Source organism: Pseudophryne corroboree, chromosome 3 (genome assembly GCF_028390025.1).
Source record: "Pseudophryne corroboree isolate aPseCor3 chromosome 3, aPseCor3.hap2, whole genome shotgun sequence".
Taxonomy (NCBI): Eukaryota; Metazoa; Chordata; class Amphibia; order Anura; family Myobatrachidae; genus Pseudophryne; species Pseudophryne corroboree.
Genome location: NC_086446.1, coordinates 360,802,314 through 360,827,684, shown reverse-complemented (window position 1 = coordinate 360,827,684; position 25,371 = coordinate 360,802,314). Strand labels below are relative to the sequence as shown.

The following is a 25,371-nucleotide window of genomic DNA, read 5'->3' as shown; positions in this document are numbered from 1 at the left end:
GAGCAGCATACAGCATCAGGGCCGTAACTATGTGTGTGCCAAGTGGGCTTGGCACACAGCGCAGTTGCCCTGAGGGCGCACGGCCAGCGGCATGTAATCAAATTGACTCATTACATGCCGCCTCTGAAGTCTTCGCCGTGTGCCGCCGCCGCACTGGGGAGGAGAGCTACAGCGCCGGGCAGCTCCCTTGGTGCAGGCAGGTGAGAAGGAGGAGGAGGGAGGGGGACTGGAGCCGCAGCAGCGCTATTTCATTGGTAGTAAGCGCCGCTGCAGCTGTCCCCTCTCCTTCTGTATTGGCTGCCCGGCGCTGCTGTGGATGCTGGGATGCGGTTCCTCCATCCCAGCATCCACAGTAGCGCCGGGCGGCCAATACGGAAGGAGAGGGGACAGCTGCAGCGGCGCTTACTACCAATGAAATAGCGCTGCTGCAGCTCCAGTCCCCCTCCCTCCTCCTCCTTCTCACCTGCCTGCACCAAGGGAGCTGCACGAGGAGCCTGTCTGCCAGAGGGGAGATGGTAAGTATCTCTCTCTTTCTCTGGGGGACACCGTCTGCCATAATGTGTAAAAAGGGGGACTGGCTGCCGCAACGTGTAAAAAGGGGGACTGGCTGCCGTAATGTGTAAAAAGGGGAACTGGCTGCCGCAATGTGTAAAAAGGGGGACACCGTCTGGCGTAATATGTAAAAAGGGGGCCTGGCTGACGCAATGTGTAAAAAGGGGGACTGGCTGCCGCAATGTGTATAAAGGGGGACACCGTCTGCCGTAATGTGTAAAAACGGGAACGCTGTCTGCTGTAATGTGTAAAAAGGGGACGCTGTCTGCCGTAATGTTAAAAAAGGGGACGCTGTCTGCTGTAATGTGTAAAAAAGGGGATGCTGTCTGCCGTAATGTGTAAAAAAGGTGACGCTGTCTGCCGTAATGTGTAAAAAGGGGACGCTGTCTGCCGTAATGTGTAAAAAGGGGACGCTGTCTGCCGTAATGTGTAAAAAGGGGGACTGTCTGCTGTAATGTGTAAAAAGGGGGACGCTGTCTGCTGTAATGTATAAAAGGGGCTCTACCTGGTGTAGTGGCACCACTGTGCAGCGTAATTTGAATAATGGAGACTACTGTGCACTGTAGTATGAATTGCTATTATTTTGTGGCCACACCCCTTCCCCATGAAGCCACGGCTCTGTATATTTTTTGCGCGCCTACGGCGCGCACTGCCCCTGTCTTACATGGGGGGGGGCAATGTCATTTCTTGCACACAGCGCTAACATGCCTAGTTACTTCACTGTACAGCATCATGCCTTGTATAAGTTAAGAACAGCCATTTGTATTAGTCACTCTGGACAACGCGCAGCCACTTAAATCAGCAGAGCAGAGAGCAGCATACAGCAGCGTGCCTGGAATAAAGTGAAATGGCGCCAAGTCACTGCCACAGTTCCCTTATATCGAATCCAACGCCGGGAAGATGATGTTTTACTTTGATCTGAAATCCGACGCTGGTGGGAAGTGGGAACACCCAAGCTGCAGCTCAGTGTGACTCAGATCCCAGAAGTTCGGAATCCGAGACGCTCATCTATAATTGATACATATGTATATTTTAAAATGTTTTACACAAGTTCCTGTATATGAAATTGTATCTTGAATCAAATGAGTAATGGTTATGCAGAACCCTTTGGTGTTATTCATTTTTCTCTTTCACTAAATCATTTCAAAATAAATGTGGCTGGCATTAGCTCTCTTCCAGAGAGATTCAGGAGAGCAGCAGCTGAGATTTATGTAATGACGTGAAATTTCAAGGGATGCAAGCTAGTGATGCAGGAATTTACAACAACTGTCACGCCCGTTTACCTGCAGGAATGTCCCTTTGTATACAGGTTGTTATGCTGGTTCTTTGTGTAGTTAGATTCCATTTCTCCCCCTCCCCTTCACTGGGTATATAAAACAGCTCAGAGGGGACATGGATTTAGCAGCTGATCCTCCTGCATAGTCTCTGATATTCCAGTTCCTTATCTCTTCAAGAAAATGATGAACTTCTCCACTCGTAGTATCTCCCAGTCATGCCGCTTTACTGCAGCTGGCACCCACAGGGCACACAGTGTAGCAGGAGGTGCTGGCATTGTCAAGATGTCCGCTGGTAGTGTCAATATGGCCAGGATAGGGGTTCCTGCATTTGGTGGTGGATTAGCAGTACAGGATGCAAGTGCATTTGGTAACAATGGAAAAGAGACCATGAACAACTTAAACGACCGCCTGGCTATCTACTTGGAACGGGTAAGAACTAATCTGTATATAGATATATATTCTATAAACTTTCCAATAATGCTGGAATTATTTATATGGGCTAGCTGGAATTTTATGGAAAAAAAATATGTTGCAGCTTTAAGAAATGTAAGCCTACTTCAGTGAATGGTCCCCAGAAACAGTAGTCACTGCCGGCACCAACAGTTTTCATTTTTTCACCATGGAGTAGATACTGACTGCATAGGTGTGCGCAGCACACTTTATTAGGGGGTGCACCGTCGGAGGGGTGTGCCTAGCACCACCTTTTGGGCGTGTCTAGCACCATCTATTGGCGTCAATGCAATATAAAATATCCACCCTTGTGCCAATCCTAATAAAGCAGATACATTGTCAGACAAACACCCCTGATGGCACTCACTGCAGTTACCCTGCTCGTCCTCAGCTTGGTCTGGCTGCCCCTCTCTTTCCCCTGCAAGCTGCAGCAGCTTACTTACAAATCAGTCACTCACTGACACTGACAGTCGCAGACTAGTACTGCTGCTGCTGGAAAAACTAGTGACGTGTTAATGCTGCTGCTGGTCGCCTGCCAGTATTGAATTTGTCTTCCTAAGAGGAACGCTGGCTGCATGCTGATCCTCATCAGTGGCTGGCGTTGGCATAGCATAGAAGGAGAGAGGTGGGCATGTGGCAGGTGTGATGGGTGGGCGGTGGCATCCTTGATTAACCCAGGCGTCTGGTCAGTAATGCAGTCCTGACAGGGTGCAGCGCAGAGGGGACAGTAATCAGCCTGCTCGGCGATCGCTGCATCAGGCATGTGAGATCGTGGTGCCAGACATTAGGGGGTGCCTGTGCGCACCAGGCACCCCCCCCTGCGCACACCTATGACTGACTGGTATGTGGTATTGCTGCTGCCAGCTTTACAGCCCTATTAAAGCTATTGCCACTGGTTACATACATTCTAAGCACTTGTTTCAAGCCTTGTTCAGCCAAATTTTTTATTTCTGCTGAAGGTTTGTGGTGAGTGGTATTTTCAAGCACTTTTAATTCTCCTTAGACATGCCACTGTATGTTGCAGATTAACCTATGTTACTATAACAGTTCTCTCACACATTTTATGAGAGTAGTGGATAGAATTACTGCCTCATAACCCGGGGGTCATGGGTTCTATTCCTGCCCAAGACATTATGGGGTAGATGTAAGAAGTGTTGTTATAGGGGAGAAGTGGTATCAGTGCCGTTGTGTGCTGATACCACTTCTCTCCATGTATGAAGGAGGGGCTATGCGCTGTATGACAGGGGCGCCCCTGTCTATAACGGTGCTGCTATCAACACGATATCACGCCAATGTGTGGGGACAATGTATGAACGGTCAGTAACACTGACCGTTTCTGACAACTGCAGCTAGCAATTTCAACAGCTGCAGTTGTCGTTGCCCATACGCCACAGCAGAGACAGTGATGTCCCTGGCTGCGGCAGCTGCTGGTTCCGGGCTGCACAGGAGATCTTGCAAGAGTAGTGAGATCTCGCACATGCCCAGTAAGCTGGTAGGGAGGAGAGACGCAGATCATCAGCACTAAGCTGATGCGTTGTCGGGGGTCTGGCAGCAATCACCAGAGGGGGGAGTTTTCACTCCCTCACTGTTGTTCATACATCTTAAGTGGTTAATATTGGCACTTTAATATAATTGTTAAATAATATTGCTGTTTTAATATAAATAAACAATATTCCACCCTAATATATTTATAAAATACTGTTTCTCCAGTAAGAGAATGATCAATGTTATCTGCCTGTTGCCTTTTTATTTACATAATTGTAATCATTTCATACACTGATATTTCAGTTACATGTGCTTTTATAGTTACAGTAACTTCAAAAGTAATATTATGTTAGTATAGGTTGGGTTTGGGTGACCGGCGCTTGGGATCCCGCCGTTCACCATACTGATGCTGGGATCCCGATCTTTAGATTGCCGGCAGGGGAGCGAGCGCAATGGAGCCCCTTGCGGGCTTGCTGCTCTCGCCACGCAGCGGGCTCGTGGCTCGCTGTGCTCTTTGGGTGTCGTGGACACCCACGAGTGGAAAAAGTCCCAATCGCTCGGGATCCTGTCATCGGTATAGTGACCGGTCACATAACTACATCCCGTTAGTGTATATGCTTCTTAGCACTGCTTCTTTGTACATCATATCACCTTTTTTCCTATACTCCTACATTTATAATCACATAGCAATTAGTCACTATTAACCTATTCTATATTATAATGATCATTAACTTCTATAGTAATGAGAAGATAACGGTTAATGCCACTCATGCACACACTAATCTACATTTACGGATTTCACATGCAGTAAAGGGAACGGGAACCTGCTTGTGCAAGCTGCTTACAATCTAACATTGTTTTCAGGTCCATTCACTAGAGCAAGCCAACCGTGATCTGGAAGCAAAGATTCATGAGTTCTATGAGAAAAAAGCATCCATCAGCGCTTTTGATCCAAGTGGATTTTACAAAACCATCAGCCACTTGCGCTCTCAGGTAACTGCACTGATCACTGATGCTGCCCTGGACAGATTCTGTGCTGAGCATAATCCCATGTAAAGTCATGTTTACTTTTTTTAGATTATCCAAGAAAAGCAATTGAATGAAGAATATTCTGCTCTATAGCCATGTTGTATACTTTGTTTTAACTGGACAGTCTTATTTCAGACTGATGAAAGTACTGATAGGATTAATGTTGTTGCAGAAAGACACCATGTTAGGTTCTACAGTAAATTAAATTGTCAGTGGCAGTTTATAGTGGGGATAATGGGAGAGTTGTCTTCAGGTCAAGATTTCCCAAGAGGCCAATATGGGTGTGGATTATTAAATCTACACTAAAAAGGTCAATAGGTCTGCAAAATAGTAGACATGCATTAGGTTGACAGGATCAAAAGGTCGACAGGGTCAAAAGGTCCACAAAGAATAGGTAGATAGATAGTAGAGTGTCGACAGTGTCAAAAGATCGACAGTGTCAAAAGGTCGACATCGAGATGATCGACACAAAGAAAAGGTAGACACATTTTTTTGGGGGGTGTTTTCTGCCACAAACAAGCCCCAATAGTGTAACACATCCCCTCGCATGGCTCACTTCACTCACCATGCTTCATGCAAGGTGCCTCCATTCGCTACCGCTGCGCTCGGCACATGCTGCTATTCCCAATTATGTATGGTAAAATATGAAACAGTTAAAAAAAATTAGAAAAAATATATAAAAAACTTGTGTCAACCACATGTGTGTCGATCTTTTGACCCTGTTGATTTTTGACCCTATCAACATTTTGAACTACCATTTACCTGTTGACCTTTTAACCCTGTCGACCCTTTTGACGCTGTCGACCTTATGCATGTCTACCATTAGTGGTCGACCCATTGACTGTAGACTTTTTTAGTGTAAATCTATGGACCGGATACCGTCCAATATGGCTTCCATAGGATAGGGTCTTATTTAAAACATGTATCGTCATTATAATGAATGCTAGGGTTCATGCATATTTTCTATCCACTGTTTTAATTTTTTTCCTTTGCTGTAAATAAGAAATAACATTGTCACCTAGAATATAGCCATAGTGACTTATCCCCTGCCAGCGTAAAACATATTTTATCTTTGTAATTCAATTGATGTAGACTAATTTCTTAATGACTACACTTTCTCATTCAATACATATCTCAATGAATACACATCCCATATTGTTTCTACCTCTTTTTTTTTTTTTACTTAGAACTTGAATTTCAAACATGACATATAGTTCTACTGTATTAATATAATTATGTTATTATTATTACACAGATGTAACCACTACAGCAACTTTCTCTGAAATAGCAAGTATTTTGTTTTCTTATTTTTTTTTAATACAACAAACATTTAAATAATTAAACTGAAATAAACATAAATGTAAATATCAGAGGTTATTTGTCGTTTGTATGATCTCTTTATTATACCTGTTACAGCTTATTCTATCCATCATCGCATATTCCTCATTTTATTATGCAGATCAAAGAAGCCACCACTGACAATACTAGGCTTGTTCTGCAGATCGATAATGCAAAGCTGGCCGCGGATGACTTCAAAACGAAGTAAGTGACTGATTATTAACAACTGAAATTAAACCCTTACAGGGATTACAGCATATTTTGAAGTAGTATGTACTAATGATGCTTTGCAAACCATAAGAAAAGTAAGCATATTGGCTTATTAAGTAGACATGTACAGGTCATGATGAGTATTTGTACTGGGTAAATAAGTGCCTCCATCCTGCAGGTTTGAGTCGGAGTTGGCCATTCGTCTTGGTGTGGATGGTGACATTAATGGACTGCGAAGGGCTCTTGATGAGCTGACTATGCAGAAATCTGAACTGGAGATGGAACTAGAAAGTATGAAAGAGGAGCTAATCCATTTGAAAATAAACCATGAGGAGGTAAAGCTATTCCTGTTACTAGGGGTCAGGTTGGTGTAATAGCAATGATAAGGGATTGTTCATCTTAACATGACTTTAATGTATTGGATTGTACCTGCCATGCAACAGTTTATGATAAATACATAACTTTGCCTTCTTTGGATTATTCCCATGCTTTTCACTAATATATTTTACAAAGTGTTGGCTATTTTCATTGTTCTTGGTTATAACACAGACCTGATGTATTGTTAAAGCTGTATTCAATGGACAGAGCAGATCTCAATCATATCCAAAGGCAATGCAAATGCTCTGTGACTAAAGGAAACAATTGAAACATTAATTTTCTAACAAATGGAGTGCAACTAAAGAATGCCTTATGAAACCCTTTTTAACACTAACTAGGTATACATCAAATTAGGCTGAATATCTGGTGATGTTATAAGGAGGGTGACTATCAATATATAGGAAAATATACAGGAAAATACTTTGTGGTCAGTAGGGATAGTCTTATAAAGGGATCTTACTAAACATGTAATACCATTAGTGAGTAATTCCCAAAGGTTGTTGTAATTGGATTACAGTATTTATGAAAAAACTAACTGGAGCAAATTTACTAAGATGGGAGTTCTATTTAAGATGGGATGTTGCCCATAGCAACCTATCAGATTCCAGGTATTAACTTCTACAAGGTGCTACATAAATGATAAGTAGAATCTGATTGGTTGCTATGGGCACCATCCCATCTGAAATAGAACTCTCATCTTAGTAAATTTACCCCAAGGAGTACTGAGTGAGTGAAATCACCACTCAGTGGGGGTCATTCCGAGTTGTTCGCTCGCAAGCTGCTTTTAGCAGCTTTGCACACGCTAAGCAGCCGCCTACTGGGAGTGAATCTTAGCATATTAAAATTGCGAACGAAAGATTAGCAGAATTGCGAATAGACACTTCTTAGCAGTTTCTGAGTAGCTCCAGACTTACTCGGCATCTGCGATCAGTTCAGTGCTTGTCGTTCCTGGTTTGACGTCACAAACACACCCAGCGTTCGCCCAGACACTCCTCCGTTTCTCCAGCCACTCCCACGTTTTTCCCAGAAACGGTAGCGTTTTTTCACACACTCCCATAAAACGGCCAGTTTCCGCCCAGAAACACCCACTTCCTGTCAATCACCAGAATGAAGAAAAAACCTCGTAATGCCGTGAGTAAAATTCCTAACTGCATAGCAAATTTACTTGGCGCAGTCGCACTGCGGACATTGCGCATGCGCATTAGCGACTATTCGCTCCGTTGCGACAAAAAAATAACGAGCGAACAACTCGGAATGACCCCCAGTATTAATTACTGTAATTTAAGCAATATAACTTAACTCTTGCAGTAGAATTTGAAGATAAAGCTATGTCCCAATACTCCTTGATTACTTCTTATAGTCTTAGAATCTTCTTTACTTTATTCTTTGAGGCTAATAAAGAAAATGTATTGAGTCATATAACAATTTATTGTCTATTTCCGTTTATAGCACTCTTTGTGATGTATCAACACCTTCTTTCTTGTTTCAGGAACTTGCTCTTCACCAGAGAGATGTAGGAGGAAATGTTCATGTGGAGCTGGATTCTGCACCTCTGGTTGACTTGACTAAGGCCCTGGCAGAAGTAAGGGAACAGTATGAGGACATGATGGATAAGAACCATCAAGAGGCAGAAGCCTTGTACAGAACACAGGTATGTCGGGATGGGAACTGAATCTCATACAAAAAAGTAAACAAAACATAGTTGAAATATGATGACTTTCTCACTGCACATTAATTTATTCTTGAAACTGGCAACTCCCTTTTTTTTATTTACAGAATGAAGGTTTCAGTAAGGAAATTACTGTAAACCAACAAAGTTTTCAGACTTCCAGGACTGAGATCACAGATCTGAAACGAACAGCGCAGAGCCTAGAACTGGAGCTGCAGTCTCTGATGAACATGGTTAGTCTGCGGGTCTAACCAGTCTCTTGCCTGGGGCAGATCTACCCTAAAACAGATTGTGATTCAATAAAACAAGTTCAGCAGATTAAATATATAATACAATAAGGGCCGGTTGTAGACCTTGTGGCGCCCAGGGCGAAAGTTTCCTTTGGTGCCCCTACCCCGACAGGCAAAACAGGGTTAATGTGCAGCAAAAATTGGGGAGTGGTTTCATAGGAAATGGGTGCGGCCACAGAATAGTACCAATCCACATTACACCACACAGCAGTGTCCGTCAGTCACATTACACCACACAATAGTGTCCGTCAGTCACATTACACCACACAGTTGTGTCCGTCAATCACATTACACCACCAGGTGTGCCCCCAGTAGTTGTTCCCCCAGTAGTTGTTCCCCCTGTAGTTGTGCCCCCAGTAGATGTGTCCCCTGTAGATGTGCCCCCTGTAGATTTGCCCCCTGTAGATGTGCCCCCTGTTGTTATGCCCCCTAGTAGCGCAGCTTACAAACACAAATAATAAAAAAAAAACACTCAATACTCACCATCCCCACTCCTGCTTCTCGACCACTGCTGCACTCCATCTCTTGCTGCCGGCTCCTCTCTATGGGAGAGACATCATGACGTCTCTCCCATAGCAGTGCACGGACACTAGAGGTCAATTAGGACCTCTAGCTTCTGACAATGGTCCCCGCTGCAGCGGGCGCCCATACAGCCTAAGGTGCCTGCTGCAGCCGGGGACTACGGGATGCGGGGTGCGGGTGGGTGCCTGTGGGGTGACTGCAGCTGCGCCCACAGGCCGCAGTGCCCCGGGCACAGGCCCGGCTTGCTCGTATCTAGAACCACTCCTGAATACAATCAGCTGAATTCACCAATTTAATTTGTGTTAGTTATTTAGCTTTTTAAAAGCATGCTCTCAGTTTAATGAAAAACGGAATAATTAATGAAACGTATCAGGATAACACTGCACAAATGGTCTCTAACTGTATTTCTGCTTCCCTGTGTGTTTTGCAAGGTCACAGTTTTCAATTCCATGCTATTATGTACCAATGACCGGTAAAAAAATAATACTTAAAGGTCTTATTTATTCATTTAATACTGTAATGGAGGCACATACTTGCCTTCTCTCCATGAATACCACATTTTGGGGTTTCCTCCTGAGTTCATGGAAGAGTAAGCCACCCCCCGAGAATTCCCCTCTCCTTCTAGTAATGGGGCATTGAGGCATTGATATGATTGTCATTGGTGCCTTATGAACCTGATTTGACTGCAAATCATACACAGTTCTATCTCTGTAGCTTTAAATCACAGAATTTAGGTACCTTACAAACAGTGACTAACAGTCTTACTTACTAATATGCTAGGGAGGGGCCTTAGACTGCACACCTATAGCTGCCAGTAATGTGAGGTGCTACCTACTGAGACTTGTAGTTCTACAGAAGAAAAAAGGGGGGTGTTGTAGGTGCACTGTCTCTAGCATTACTGATATCATATAGCTTAGCATATAATAAATAGTGGAGTTTAGTTATGAATTACTTACTAATATACATTGATAGTGCTGATTTACTATAGTGACTTAGGGGGTCATCCGAGTTGATCGCTAGCTGCATTTGTTCGCAGCGCAGCGATCAGGCTAAAAAACAGCAGTTCTGCGCATGCGTATGCAGTGCAATGCGCACTCGCGTCGTACGGGCTCAAGGAACGATGTAGTTTTGCACAGGGTCTAGCGAAGCATTTCAGGCGCACTGGTGGCCGCAGAGTGATTGACATGAAGTGGGCGTTTCTGGGTGTCAACTGACCATTTTCAGGGAGTGTTCAGAAAAACGCAGGCGTTGCTGGGCAAACGCTGGGCGGGTGTGTGACGTCAAAACAGGAACTGAACTGTCTGAAGTGATCGCAAGCGCTGAGTAGGTTTTGAGCTACTCTGAAACTGCACAAAAAACTTTGTAGCTGCTCTGCGATACATTCGTTTGCACTTCTGCTAAAGCTAAAATACACTCCCAGTGGGTGGCGGCATAGCGTTTGCACGGCTGCTAAAAACTGCTAGCGAGCGATCAACTCGGAATGAGCCCCTTAGGCCCTTTAAACTAGTCTGAATCTGAAGGTGTATACACGTGACTGACTAATCTCATACACTCATAGTGGAACTGGAAGGCCAGACTTTTGGTTCCACTTCATAAATAAAACAAAACAAAACAAAAATAGAATAATTGCTTGTTTATAAATATTTTTAACAGAAAACTGCTTTCTTTTATTTTTTTATGTTCTTTCCACCCGGAGAGCCTTGTTGAAGCTTTGCCAGCAAGGCCCAGGGAATGTGTTCCCTATTACCTTAATAAATAGGGAAAAACTGCACTGCCTGCAAAAACAGCCATTTTTTTTATATTTGCTCCATTAAAAAAATAAGCCTGCAAGAGACGTCAATCTCATTGCATTGCAGTGTGATCGGTTTATATCTGAACTATTCAATAATGCTGCCAATTTGGTAGAAATGCCTTAAACTGGATATACAAGGTGCAGATACATTTGCATATCAGATAAACGCTCCTCAGAGCAATATTGTGATCAGTGTGAACTAGTGATGTGCACCGGACATTTTTCGGGTTTTGTGTTTTGGTTTTGGATTCGGTTCCGCGGCCGTGTTTTGGATTCGGACGCGTTTTGGCAAAACCTCACTGAAATTTTTTTGTCGGATTCGGGTGTGTTTTGGATTCGGGTGTTTTTTTCAAAAAACCCTAAAAAACAGCTTAAATCATAGAATTTGGGGGTCATTTTGATCCCATAGTATTATTAACCTCAATTACCATAATTTCCACTCATTTCCAGTCTATTCTGAACACCTCGCACCTCACAATATTATTTTTAGTCCTAAAATTTGCACCGAGGTCGCTGGATGGCTAAGCTAAGCGACACAAGTGGCCGACACAAACACCTGGCCCATCTAGGAGTGACACTGCAGTGTCAGGCAGGATGGCACTTCAAAAAAATTGTCCCCAAACAGCACATGATGCAAAGAAAAAAAGAGGCGCACCAAGGTCGCTGTGTGACTAAGCTAAGCAACACAAGTGGCCGACACAAACACCTGGCCCATCTAGGAGTGGCACTGCAGTGTCAGGCAGGATGGCACTTCAAAAATATTGTCCCCAAACAGCACATGATGCAAAGAAAAAAAGAGGCGCACCAAGGTCGCTGTGTGACTAAGCTAAGCGACACAAGTGGCCGACACAAACACCAGGCCCATCTAGGAGTGGCACTGCAGTGTCAGGCAGGATGGCACTTCAAAAAAATAGTCCCCAAACAGCACATGATGCAAAGAAAAAAAGAGGCGCACCAAGGTCGCTGTGTGACTAAGCTAAGCGACACAAGTGGCCGACACAAACACCTGGCCCATCTAGGAGTGGCACTGCAGTGTCAGGCAGGATGGCACTTCAAAAAAATTGTCCCCAAACAGCACATGATGCAAAGAAAAAAAGAGGCGCACCAAGGTCGCTGTGTGACTAAGCTAAGCAACACAAGTGGCCGACACAAACACCTGGCCCATCTAGGAGTGGCACTGCAGTGTCAGGCAGGATGGCACTTCAAAAAAATAGTCCCCAAACAGCACATGATGCAAAGAAAAAAAGAGGCGCACCAAGGTCGCTGGATGGCTAAGCTAAGCGACACAAGTGGCCGACACAAACACCTGGCCCATCTAGGAGTGGCACTGCAGTGTCAGGCAGGATGGCACTTCAAAAAAATTGTCCCCAAACAGCACATGATGCAAAGAAAAAAAGAGGCGCACCAAGGTCGCTGTGTGACTAAGCTAAGCGACACAAGTGGCCGACACAAACACCTGGCCCATCTAGGAGTGGCACTGCAGTGTCAGGCAGGATGGCACTTCAAAAAAATTGTCCCCAAACAGCACATGATGCAAAGAAAAAAAGAGGTGCACCAAGGTCGCTGGATGGCTAAGCTAAGCGACACAAGTGGCCGACACAAACACCTGGCCCATCTAGGAGTGGCACTGCAGTGTCAGGCAGGATGGCACTTCAAAAAAATTGTCCCCAAACAGCACATAATGCAAAGAAAAATGAAAGAAAAAAGAGGTGCAAGATGGAATTGTCCTTGGGCCCTCCCACCCACCCTTATGTTGTATAAACAGGACATGCATACTTTAACGAACCCATCATTTCAGTGACAGGCTCTGCCACACGACTGTGACTGAAATGACTGGTTGGTTTGGGCCCCCACCGAAAAAGAAGCAATCAATCTCTCCTTGCACAAACTGGCTCTACAGAGGCAAGATGTCCACCTCATCATCATCCTCTGATTCCTCACCCCTTTCACTGTGTACATCCCCCTCCTCACAGATTATTAATTCGTCCCCACTGGAATCCACCATCTCAGGTCCCCGTGTACTTTCTGGAGGCAATTGCTGCTGGTGAATGTCTCCACGGAGGAATTGATTATAATTCATTTTGATGAACATCATCTTCTCCACATTTTCTGGAAGTAACCTCGTACGCCGATTGCTGACAAGGTGAGCGGCTGCACTAAACACTCTTTCGGAGTACACACTGGAGGGAGGGCAACTTAGGTAGAATAAAGCCAGTTTGTGCAAGGGCCTCCAAATTGTCTCTTTTTCCGGCCAGTATACGTACGGACTGTCTGACGTGCCTACTTGGATGCGGTCACTCATATAATCCTCCACCATTCTTTCAATGGTGACAGAATCATATGCAGTGACAGTAGATGACATGTCAGTAATCGTTGGCAGGTCCTTCAGTCCGGACCAGATGTCAGCACTCGCTCCAGACTGCCCTGCATCACCGCCAGCGGGTGGGCTCGGAATTCTTAGCCTTTTCCTCGCACCCCCAGTTGCGGGAGAATGTGAAGGAGGAGATGTTGACGGGTCACGTTCCGCTTGACTTGACAATTTTCTCACCAGCAGGTCTTTGAACCTCTGCAGACTTGTGTCTGCCGGAAAGAGAGATACAACGTAGGTTTTAAATCTAGGATCGAGCACGGTGGCCAAAATGTAGTGCTCTGATTTCAACAGATTGACCACCCGTGAATCCTGGTTAAGCGAATTAAGGGCTCCATCCACAAGTCCCACATGCCTAGCGGAATCGCTCTGTTTTAGCTCCTCCTTCAATGGCTCCAGCTTCTTCTGCAAAAGCCTGATGAGGGGAATGACCTGACTCAGGCTGGCAGTGTCTGAACTGACTTCACATGTGGCAAGTTCAAAGGGTTGCAGAACCTTGCACAACGTTGAAATCATTCTCCACTGCGCTTGAGTCAGGTGCATTTCCCCTCCTTTGCCTATATCGTGGGCAGATGTATAGGCTTGAATGGCCTTTTGCTGCTCCTCCATCCTCTGAAGCATATAGAGGGTTGAATTCCACCTCGTTACCACCTCTTGCTTCAGATGATGGCAGGGCAGGTTCAGGAATGTTTGGTGGTGCTCCAGTCTTCTGTACGCGGTGCCTGAATGCCGAAAGTGGCCCGCAATTCTTCGGGCCACCGACAGCATCTCTTGCACGCCCCTGTCATTTTTTAAATAATTCTGCACCACCAAATTCAATGTATGTGCAAAACATGGGACGTGCTGGAATTTGCCCAGATGTAATGCACGCACAATATTGCTGGCGTTGTCCGATGTCACAAATCCCCAGGAGAGTCCAATTGGGGTAAGCCATTCTGCGATGATCTTCCTCAATTCCCGTAAGAGGTTGTCAGCTGTGTGCCTCTTATGGAAAGCTGTGATACAAAGCGTAGCCTGCCTAGGAACGAGTTGGCGTTTGCGAGATGCTGCTACTGGTGCCGCCGCTGCTGTTCTTGCTGCGGGAGGCAATACATCTGCCCAGTGGGCTGTCACAGTCATATAGTCCTGAGTCTGCCCTGCTCCACTTGTCCACATGTCCGTGGTTAAGTGGACATTGGGTACAACTGCATTTTTTAGGACACTGGTGACTCTTTTTCTGAGGTCTGTGTACATTTTCGGTATCGCCTGCCTAGAGAAATGGAACCTAGATGGTATTTGGTACCGGGGACACAGTACCTCAATCAAGTCTATAGTTGCCTCTGAATTAACGATGGATACCGGAACCACGTTTCTCACCGCCCAGGCTGCCAAGGCCTGAGTTATCTGCTTTGCAGCAGGATGACTGCTGTGATATTTCATCTTCCTCGCAAAGGACTGTTGGACAGTCAATTGCTTACTTAAAGTAGTACAAGTGGTCTTCCGACTTCCCCTCTGGGATGACGATCGACTCCCAGCAGCAACAACAGCAGCGCCAGCAGCAGTAGGCGTTACACTCAAGGATGCATCAGAGGATTCCCAGGCAGGAGAGGACTCGTCAGACTTGACAGTGACATGGCCTGCAGGACTATTGGCTTTCCTGGGTAAGGAGGAAATTGACACTGAGGGAGTTGGTGGTGTGGTTTGCAGGAGCTTGGTTACAAGAGGAAGGGATTTAGTGGTCAGTGGACTGCTTCCGCTGTCATCCAAAGTTTTTGAACTTGTCACTGACTTATGATGAATGCGCTGCATGTGACGTAAAAGGGAGGATGTTCCGAGGTGGTTAACGTCCTTACCCCTAGTTATTACAGCTTGACAAAGGCAACACACGGCTTGACACCTGTTGTCCGCATTTGTGTTGAAATAATTCCACACCGAAGAGGTGATTTTTTTTGTATTTTGACCAGGCATGTCAATGGCCATATTCGTCCCACGGACAACAGGTGTCTCCCCGGGTGCCTGACTTAAACAAACCACCTCACCATCAGAATCCTCCTCGTCAATTTCCTCCCCAGCGCCAGCAACACCCATATCCTCATCCTGGTGTACTTCAACACTGACATCTTCAATTTGACTATCAGGAACTGGACTGCTGGTGCTCCTTCCAGCACTTGCAGGGGGCATGCAAATGGTGGAAGGCGCAAGCTCTTCCCGTCCAGTGTTGGGAAGGTCAGGCATCGCAACCGACACAATTGGACTCTCCTTGGGGATTTGTGATTTAGAAGAACGCACAGTTCTTTGCTGTGCTTTTGCCAGCTTAAGTCTTTTCATTTTTCTAGCGAGAGGATGAGTGCTTCCATCCTCGTGTGAAGCTGAACCACTAGCCATGAACATAGGCCAGGGCCTCAGCCGTTCCTTGCCACTCCGTGTCGTAAATGGCATATTGGCAAGTTTACGCTTCTCCTCAGATGCTTTCAATTTAGATTTTTGGGTCATTTTACTGAACTTTTGTTTTTTGGATTTTACATGCTCTCTACTATGACATTGGGCATCAGCCTTGGCAGACGACGTTGATGGCATTTCATCGTCTCGGCCATGACTAGTGGCAGCAGCTTCAGCACGAGGTGGAAGTGGATCTTGATCTTTCCCTATTTTACCCTCCACATTTTTGTTCTCCATTTTTTAATGTGTGGAATTATATGCCAGTATCAATAGCAATGGCCTACTACTATATATACTGCGCACAACTAAAATGCACCACAGGTATAGAATGTAGATGGATAGTATACTTAATGACGACACAGAGGTAGGCACAGCAGTGGCCTTCCGTATCGTACTGCTATATATAGTATACTGGTGGTCACTGTGTCAGCAAACTGCAAAACTGAAATGCACCACAGGTATAGAATGTAGATGGATAGTATACTTAATGACGACACAGAGGTAGGCACAGCAGTGGCCTTCCGTATCGTACTGCTATATATAGTATACTGGTGGTCACTGTGTCAGCAAACTGCAAAACTAAAATGACCACAGGTATAGAATGTAGATGGATAGTATACTTAATGACGACACAGAGGTAGGCACAGCAGTGGCCTTCCGTATCGTACTGCTATATATAGTATACTGGTGGTCACTGGTCAGCAAAACTCTGCACTGTACTCCTCCTATATAATATTAATTATACTGGTGGTCCCCAGTCCCCACAATAAAGCAGCACACTGAGCACAGATATGGAGTGTTTTTCAGGCAGACAACGTATACTGGTGGTCACTGTCAGCAAAACTCTGCACTGTACTCCTGCTATATAATACAGCTACTCCCCAGTCCCCACAATTAAGCAGTGTGAGCACAGATATATGCAGCACACAGCACAGATATGGAGCGTTTTTTTCAGGCAGAGAACGGATAAAACTGGCGGTCACTGATCAGCAAAACTCTGCACTGTACTCCTCCTAACAGCTGCTCCCCAGCCCTCCCCACAATTAAGCAATAAAGCAATCAAGTTCAACAATAAACGGAGAGGACGCCAGCCACGTCCTCTCCCTATCATCTCCAATGCACGAGTGAAAATGGCGGTGACGCGCGGCTGCTTATATAGAATCGGAATCTCGCGAGAATCCGACAGCGGGATGATGACGTTCGGGCGCGCTCGGGTTAGCCGAGCAAGGCGGGAAGGTTCGAACCTGCCTCGGACCCGTGTAAAATGGGTGAAGTTCGGGGGGGTTCGGTTTCCGAGAAACCGAACCCGCTCATCACTAGTGTGAACCCTGTACTCAGTGGGTACTTCTGTGTTGCATCTCATGAGCATTTAATGCCATTTATTGACTAAAACTCCTGCATCGCTCTTGCATACACACTATACAATTATCGAGCTGATCATAAATGTATTGGCTGATCGGCCCGGTATTGTATAGTGTGTACCTAGCTTAAGGTGGATTGGGTGGGAGTGTTAATTAAGCATTTTCAGATTCTGTTCTGTTTATGTTACTGCATAATGTTATCTGGATTATCTGTGGTTAAGTGGTCTGTTTACAGTGGAGAGAGATAAAGTATCAACCAACCAGCCTGTAACATGGCAGCTAGGAGCTGATTGGTCAGTAATTTATCTCTCTCCACTATATCTCTCTCCAAGGCTAAGTAAATAGACCCTTATTGTATGTCTCGTTTTCATTGGTTCTGATCTCTTTTTATTCCAGAAACATGCTCTAGAGGGAGCATTAGCAGAAACAGAAGGTCAATATGGAGCAAAACTTGGAGATATGCAGAATTTCATCTCTCAGACAGAAAATGACCTTCAGCAAGTGAGGACAGCCTCTGAGCAACATTCACTGGAGTACAGAGTTTTGTTGGATGCAAAAACTAAACTGGAAATAGAAATCGCAACCTACAGGAGGCTATTGGATGGGGAAGACAGGAGGTAAGGGCGTACAATCTGAATCATTGTTACATGTTGTTCAGCAGCATTGAAATAAATTAAATGTTTATATTTCCATAAATACTTCAATATAAAATCAAAGATAGATCCATAAATAAATAAATATTTGTCCTCAAATATAATACCTGTTAAGGGTCGTACTGACCGGGAGATGTGTGCTGAGCGAACCGCTCAGCACACATCTCTCACCCCGCTCAGCACAGCACAGCTGCTAAAAACAGCTAGCGAGCGATCAACTCGGAATGACCACCTATGATTGGTGAGGTTCTGCCTCCCTTGACTGCACATCACCACACATTGGGGGCTATTTAGAGATTAACGCAGATCTTGCTTCCACAGCAAAATCTGCATCCATATACTAGAGATGTGCAGCGGACATTTTTAGGGTTTTGGCTTTGGATTCGGTTCCGCGGCCGTGTTTTGGATTCAGACGCGTTTTGGCAAAACCTCCCTGAAAATTTTTTGTCGGATTCGGGTGTGTTTTGGATTCGGGTGTTTTTTACAAAAACCCCTCAAAAACAGCTTAAATCATAGAATTTGGGGGTCATTTTGATCCCATAGTATTATTAACCTCAATAACCATAATTTCCACTCATTTTCAGTCTATTCTGAACACCTCACACCTCACAATATTATTTTTAGTCCTAAAATTTGCACAGAGGTCGCTGGATGACTAAGCTAAGCGACCCAAGTGGCCGACACAAACACCTGGCCCATCTAGGAGTGGAACTGCAGTGTCAGACAGGATGGCACTTCAAAAAAATAGTCCCCAAACAGCACATGATGCAAAGAAAAAAAGAGGCGCAATGAGGTAGCTGTGTGACTAAGCTAAGCGACCCAAGTGGCCGACACAAACACCTGGCCCATCTAGGAGTGGCACTGCAGTTTTCTAGCGAGAGGATGAGTGCTTCCATCCTCATGTGAAGCTGAACCACTAGCCATGAACATAGGCCAGGGTCTCAGCCGTTCCTTGCCACTCCGTGTCGTAAATGGCATATTGGCAAGTTTACGCTTCTCCTCAGATGCTTTTAATTTAGATTTTTGGGTCATTTTACTGAACTTTAGTGTTTTGGATTTTACATGCTCTCTACTATGACATTGGGCATCGGCCTTGGCAGACGACGTTGATGGCATTTCATCGTCTCGGCCATGACTAATGGCAGCAGCTTCAGCACGAGGTGGAAGTGGATCTTGATCTTTCCCTATTTTACCCTCCACATTTTTGTTCTCCATTTTTTAATGTGTGGAATTATATGCCAGTATCAATAGCAATGGCCTACTACTATATATACTGTGCAAAACTGAAATGCACCACAGGTATGGATGGATAGTATACTTGACGACACAGAGGTAGGTAGAGCAGTGGCCTACTGTACCGTACTGCTATATATTATATACTGGTGGTCAGCAAACTGTGCAAAACTGAAATGCACCACAGGTATGGATGGATAGTATACTTGACGACACAGAGGTAGGTAGAGCAGTGGCCTACTGTACCGTACTGCTATATATTATATACTGGTGGTCAGCAAACTGTGCAAAACTGAAATGCACCACAGGTATGGATGGCTAGTATACTTGACGACACAGAGGTAGGTAGAGCAGTGGCCTACTGTACCGTACTGCTATATATTATATACTGGTGGTCAGCAAACTGTGCAAAACTGAAATGCACCACAGGTATGGATGGATAGTATACTTGACGACACAGAGGTAGCTAGAGCAGTGGCCTTCTGTACCGTACTCCTATATATTATATACTGGTGGTCAGCAAAATTATGCACTGTACTCCTACTATATACTACAATGCAGCACTGATATGGACCGTTTTTCAGGCAGAGAACGTATAATACTGGTGGTCACTGGTCAGCAAAACTCTGCACTGTACTCCTCCTATATAATACTGCTGGTCCCCAGTCCCCACAATAAAGCAGTGTGAGCACAGATATATGCAGCACACTGAGCACAGATATGGAGCGTTTTTCAGGCAGAGAACGTATAATACTGGTGGTCACTGGTCAGCAAAACTCTGCACTGTACTCCTCCTATATAATACTGCTGGTCCCCAGTCCCCACAATAAAGCAGTGTGAGCACAGATATATGCAGCACACTGAACACAGATATGGAGCGTTTTTCAGGCAGAGAACGTATAATACTGGTGGTCACTGGTCAGCAAAACTCTGCACTGTACTCCTCCTATATAATACTGCTGGTCCCCAGTCCCCACAATAAAGCAGTGTGAGCACAGATATATGCAGCACACTTAGCACAGATATGGAGCGTTTTTCAGGCAGAGAACGTATAATACTGGTGGTCACTGGTCAGCAAAACTCTGCACTGTACTCCTCCTATAATACTGCTGGTCCCCAGAATAAAGATATTTGCAGCCCCCTGAAAGTTCTGAAACAAAGTGAGAGGACGCCAGCCACGTCCTCTCACTATCATTTCCAATGCACGAGTGAAAAATGGCGGCGACGCGCGGCTCCTTATATAGAATCCGAATCTCGCGAGAATCCGACAGCGGGATGATGACGTTCGGGCGCGCTCGGGTTAACCGAGCAAGGCGGGAAGATTCGAATCTGCCTCGGACCCGTGTAAAATGGGTGAAGTTCGGGGGGGATTCGGATTCCGAGGAACCGAACCCGCTCATCACTACCATATACTCACATGCTGGAGGCCGCCCAGCATGTGTGTTGCTGCTCCAAACCCTTTAATTGTAATTTTTTTTAGAATCCACATACTTATATTGGGAAATGTGATATGTCCGAATCTACTAAAAAAAATTGTCAGAAAACACTGCAGTGAGCCCTGTGACAATTATGCCAACTTCAGCTGTGGATTTGGTACTTGTACACAACTTTCTCTGCCCTAGGTAGAGAAAACTGCAGTGTGATCAGCTATGGACACACAAGCTGATCACTGTGAAAAAAAAGAGGTAAAAGCAAATAAAAATAAATACCTACCCAGGGTCCAGTGATCTGTGCTCCGGTGTGGGCGTTCGGTTTTCGGCGCTCTCTGCTGCCGCTGTGAACCAGGGTGCAGTAAAGTGATGCTGTAAAGTGGCAGATCACTTTACAGCAGGAATCCCTGTTGACCGGCAGCGAGCTCTGGAGCACCGAGCACCCCTGATGATTATGAGTGAGCGGCCCGGGGGTCTCGGCGCAAAGGGGGGTTGTCGCAACGGGGAGGGGGTGCTGGCGGTGGTGGTATCGGCGGCACATACGTAGCACACACTCGGGGTATTTTTCACGGAAAATACCCAGATAGTGCTGTGGAGTGTCATTGCAGGGACAGAGCTTTCTTGCAAGCTCTGTCCCTGCATGCAGTTATTGATACATCCGTGCAATGTAATCAATAATCGCATTGCGAATTGTGTCGATTTTATCACTTCACTTCCGCATCCTCAAGAGCAGATGGTGATAAATCGGCCCCATAGAGTTCTATAATCCTCATAGATTAAATATGGTGTGCTGATGCAATCTAATTTTAGTATCTCATCTTTTGTTCAAAACCCCTTCCCCCTAACATGATTTCTTTTTAATTCATTTATACTGTATTTTCTCTCATCAGTTTATCAACACATTCGCAAATGGAAACACAGAAAAGTAAGTAAACATGTCCATGTCAACCAGAAACAATGAGATATGATTACAGATGTGATCTGCACGGGCTGCCTAAAATATTGTTTTGCTTTTTATAGTCCTTGTATTGTATTTAACATCAGATACTTTCTTAATGTGAAAATGTCTTGTGCGTTTACTCCGTATGCCATTGCGTACATCTTGTGGCATCACATAAATGTTATTATTATTAAATAATAATAAAAATTAGGTTAGGTACGAAATCCTGGCATTCACAATCCCGATGGTCAGGATGCTGACAGCGACATCCCAGCAGTCAAAACCCAAATGGATTTTGGCAAGTATTTTACCCCTATCCCTAACTGTCCCCTCCCACCGCCTAACCCTAACTGTCCCCTCCCGCAGCCTCACCACTGGCGTATCTAAAATGGATGCAGTGTGTGCGGTGCACAAGGGCTCTGGGTCCACTGCACACACTACACCCATTTCTTCTATATTTATCTTTCTGGCATCCATTGGTGACTGTGTGTGGGCCCCCTCCTCTCCTGTAGCCGTCACCGCCGCTGCTAACACACTGAGCGCTAGAGACTCTGGCACAGTGCCAGAGTCTACAGCGCATGCGCAGGACTCTGGAAAAATGGTGCGGCGGCCATTTTTCTGAGCCCTGCGCATGCACTGTAGACTCTGGCACTGTGCCAGAGTCTCAGTGCTAAGAGTGCCAACAGCGGTGACGGCTACAGGAGAGGAGGGGGCCCACACATGGAGTCTGCACAAGGGTCATTTCCTCTCTAGAAACGCAGCTGAGCCTCACCCTAACTGTCCCCTCCCACCGCCTAAACCTAACTGTCCCCTACCGCAGCCTATCCTTAACTGTCCCCTCTCGCAGCCTCACCCTAACTGTCCCCTCTCGCAGCCTCACCCTAACTGTCCCCAACCGCAGCCTATCCCTAACTGTCCCTTACCGCAGCCTACCCCTAACTGTCCCCTCCCGTAGCCTCACCCTAACTGTCCCCTCTCGCAGCCTCACCCTAACTGTCCCCTCTCGCAGCCTCACCCTAACTGTCCCCTACCGCAGCCTATCCCTAACTGTCCCTTACCGCAGCCTACCCCTAACTGTCTCCTCCCGCAGCCTACCCCTAACTGTCTCATCCTGTAGCATATCCCTAACTGTCCCCTCCTGCAGCCTCACCCTAATTGTCCCCTACCGCAGCCTACCCCTAACTGTCCCTTACCGCAGCCTAACCCTAACTGTCCCTTACCGCAGCCTACCGCTAACTGTCCCTTACCGCAGCCTAACCCTAACTGTCCCTTACTACTGCCTATCACTAACTGTCCCTTACTACAGCCTATCACTAACTGTCCCTTACCGCAGCCTATCCCTAACTGTCCCTTACCGCAGCCTACCCCTAACTGTCCCCTCCCGTAGCCTCAACCTAACTGTCTCCTCCCGCAGCCTACCCCTAACTGTCTCATCCTGTAGCCTATCCCTAACTGTCCCCTCCTGCAGCCTCACCCTAATTGTCCCCTACCGCAGCCTACCCCTAACTGTCCCTTACCGCAGCCTAACCGTAACTGTCCCTTACCGCAGCCTACCGCTAACTGTCCCTTACCGCAGCCTAACCCTAACTGTCCCTTACCGCAGCCTACCGCTAACTGTCCCTTACCGCAGCCTAACCCTAACTGTCCCTTACTACAGCCTATCACTAACTGTCCCTTACCGCAGCCTAACCCTAACTGTCCCTTACCGCAGCCTAACCCTAACAGTCCCCTCCTGCGGCCTAACCCTAACCCCCCCTCCCATACATCATAGTCTATAAGTACAAGGTTATCATATGCATACTCTAATCATATGCAAACTGCTAGAGCATTCTCTTGTCTACAATACAGGGCAGAGCCAGTGGACCAGACATCCCATTCTCAGAATGTCTCCTACCCTCTGTAAGCCCCCCTCCCCACCAGGGGCAAATACAAGATTTCTAAAGGGGTGTTTCTATATGCTTGAATTCACTGTGTGGCCAGCCCATAAATGCTGCATTATTAGTACTTAACAAGCTATAGTCTACCTCATACAAAGTGCAGCACATGTATTACTTCAGACATATGCAGGGTCAGCAATCACAGTAAGCCATTAGTTGCAGCCATAGAGCCAGCCTGCCTTAGCTAAATGGTGCTTTTTCCGAATTTGGCCATAATGCCACAATCCAAGTCCTCCACTCAGAGGAACATTAGAGGAAGTCCGGGAGTCTTGTGGAGTGGAAGAAGAACCTAGCACTGGGCCTGGACATATATGCACATGGGTCTTACGATATGCACTAAAGTACTAATAATTAACACTATAGATTGTCTATAGCAGTGTTCAGTCTCCCTTAACAGTGTAACAGTGCATGATTTACAGATCTCCTAGTTGGTACACGTGTATTCATTATTGGCTATCACCATTTAAAAGATGCACAGGTGTGCTAATTATTCTAGTTGAGATACTGAGGAGACCTGTGAAAGATGTGGCCATAGCAAGGTGAAAATGTGCTATGTGCCAGTGCACTGATACCAAGTAGAAGCTAGGATGGCTTGCCTCCAATACCAGGAATACATTCAGCAGCTGGAGCATTGTAGACACTCCAGGTGGCTTTCTAGGCAACAGGGTGCCATTCTAGGAAATCTGCAAGCCAAATACAAATGCCACAGGATAACGGCCGTGCTGCCTCCCTAAACCCTACATCCTGAGTGGCGAAATATCTTGTCTAACACTACTTACAGCTCTGATAAAACATTCACTGTTAGGATTCCATGAATACCAAGTTTGGGAAACACTGGTCTATAGTATAGGCTGTAGGGGAGATAGTTTAAGAAAAAACATTATAAATATGCATACCTTATATAACTAGTAAGAGATAGAACTAAGCTTTCTAAGCACATATTCTTCCACTTCATGTTAAGACACCTGTATTTTGTAGCTGACAACTACTATCTTGTCTAGTGTGTGGACAGAGCCAGACCAGGAAGAGGTGTGGGGAAGGTTCCGGACAGCTGGAAACCACCTCTGCGCGCTGATCCCACCCTCCTCCTGTTGCTCCTTACCTATGTGCAACAACCTCCAGGCAGAGAAGGGGTGTCAGTCTCAGTGCTGCTGCCAAATTGGCACTCTAAGCGACTGTCTGAATTTGCCAATTATAGTGCCTCTTGTAGTTGTGACTCTTATTTTTTATTCTTTTTATTCTTCTCTTTTGTAGATGTAAAGATTGTCAGCAAAGAAGAAACTTCAAGTTCCACAGTAACAATCCAGAAAGTAAAGACAATAGTTGAAGAAGTGGTAGATGGTAAAGTGGTAACTTCATCTGTGCAAGAGGTGATTCAGACATCTAAAACCACAGAGTAGAGAGTGAGACATCATTGTATGTTAGAGAATTCAATCTACAACCGTTTTCATGAAACAAATAGTCCACACAATAAAGTCTCTTGATTTCAAATCTGTATCATCTTTGTTTTTGTTTTTTTCAATGTAAACAATATATTTAAAGTGCAAATAGTCTTACTCAAGTAAATAGGGACAGTTTTCCTTGTGCTATTTTCACTATTGCCTGCTACAGTCCTTTTGTACCGCTTTGTTACACATATTGGGCCTGATGCAGAGGTGCACGTAGATGTAAGTGCAGGTGTGATTTCATACGCAGCGGAGTAACGAAAATAACAAGTTTTATGGTAAGAACTTACCGTTGTTAAAACTCTTTCTGCGAGGTACACTGGGCTCCACAAGGATGGACAATGGGGTGTAGAGTAGGATCTTGATCCGAGGCACCAACAGGCTCAAAGCTTTGACTGTTCCCAGAATGCACAGCGCCGCCTCCTCTATAACCCCGCCTCCCAGCACAGGAGCTCAGTTTTTTGTTAACCAGCTCAATGCAGTAGCAGGAAAAGAGACGACAACGGTTAGTAGCCACATACACCACACTCTCACGACAAGAGAAGTGTCAGCGGCTAATGCCATACCAACCCAAAGAAGCTAAGTGCGTCAGGG

At 45.5% G+C, this 25,371-nt stretch overlaps 1 protein-coding gene and 1 long non-coding RNA gene across 2 annotated transcripts in view; one reads left to right on the top strand and one right to left on the bottom strand.

Moving 5' to 3' along the window:
- Positions 1 to 1,901: 1,901 nt before the first annotated feature.
- Positions 1,902 to 24,802, top strand: LOC135055596 (keratin, type I cytoskeletal 47 kDa-like). The gene is made up of 9 exons (XM_063959832.1): positions 1,902 to 2,258; positions 4,629 to 4,757; positions 6,253 to 6,335; positions 6,520 to 6,676; positions 8,209 to 8,370; positions 8,496 to 8,621; positions 17,536 to 17,756; positions 21,346 to 21,380; positions 24,587 to 24,802. Exons 1-9 carry the CDS (start codon positions 2,010 to 2,012, stop codon positions 24,730 to 24,732), a joined length of 1,308 nt encoding a protein of 435 aa, XP_063815902.1. The 5' UTR covers positions 1,902 to 2,009; the 3' UTR covers positions 24,733 to 24,802.
- LOC135055597 (uncharacterized) overlaps positions 8,129 to 25,371 on the bottom strand; it is a 49,292-nt gene continuing 32,049 nt past the window's right edge. Inside the window, exons 2-3 of the long non-coding RNA XR_010243781.1 lie at positions 24,435 to 24,715; positions 8,129 to 8,292 (exon numbers count right to left, since the gene is read on the bottom strand). This is a non-coding gene — a long non-coding RNA (uncharacterized LOC135055597). The remainder of the gene's footprint in view (positions 8,293 to 24,434; positions 24,716 to 25,371) is intronic.

Excerpts from the sequence above, each read along its gene's own strand:
- LOC135055596 (XM_063959832.1), top strand. The coding sequence starts at position 2,010 with ATGATGAACTTCTCCACTCGTAGTATCTCCCAGTCATGCCGCTTTACT. Across the intron at positions 6,336-6,519 it reads GCGGATGACTTCAAAACGAA|GTTTGAGTCGGAGTTGGCCA; the intron begins GTAAGTGACTGA and ends TCCATCCTGCAG. Across the intron at positions 8,622-17,535 it reads TGCAGTCTCTGATGAACATG|AAACATGCTCTAGAGGGAGC; the intron begins GTTAGTCTGCGG and ends TTTTTATTCCAG.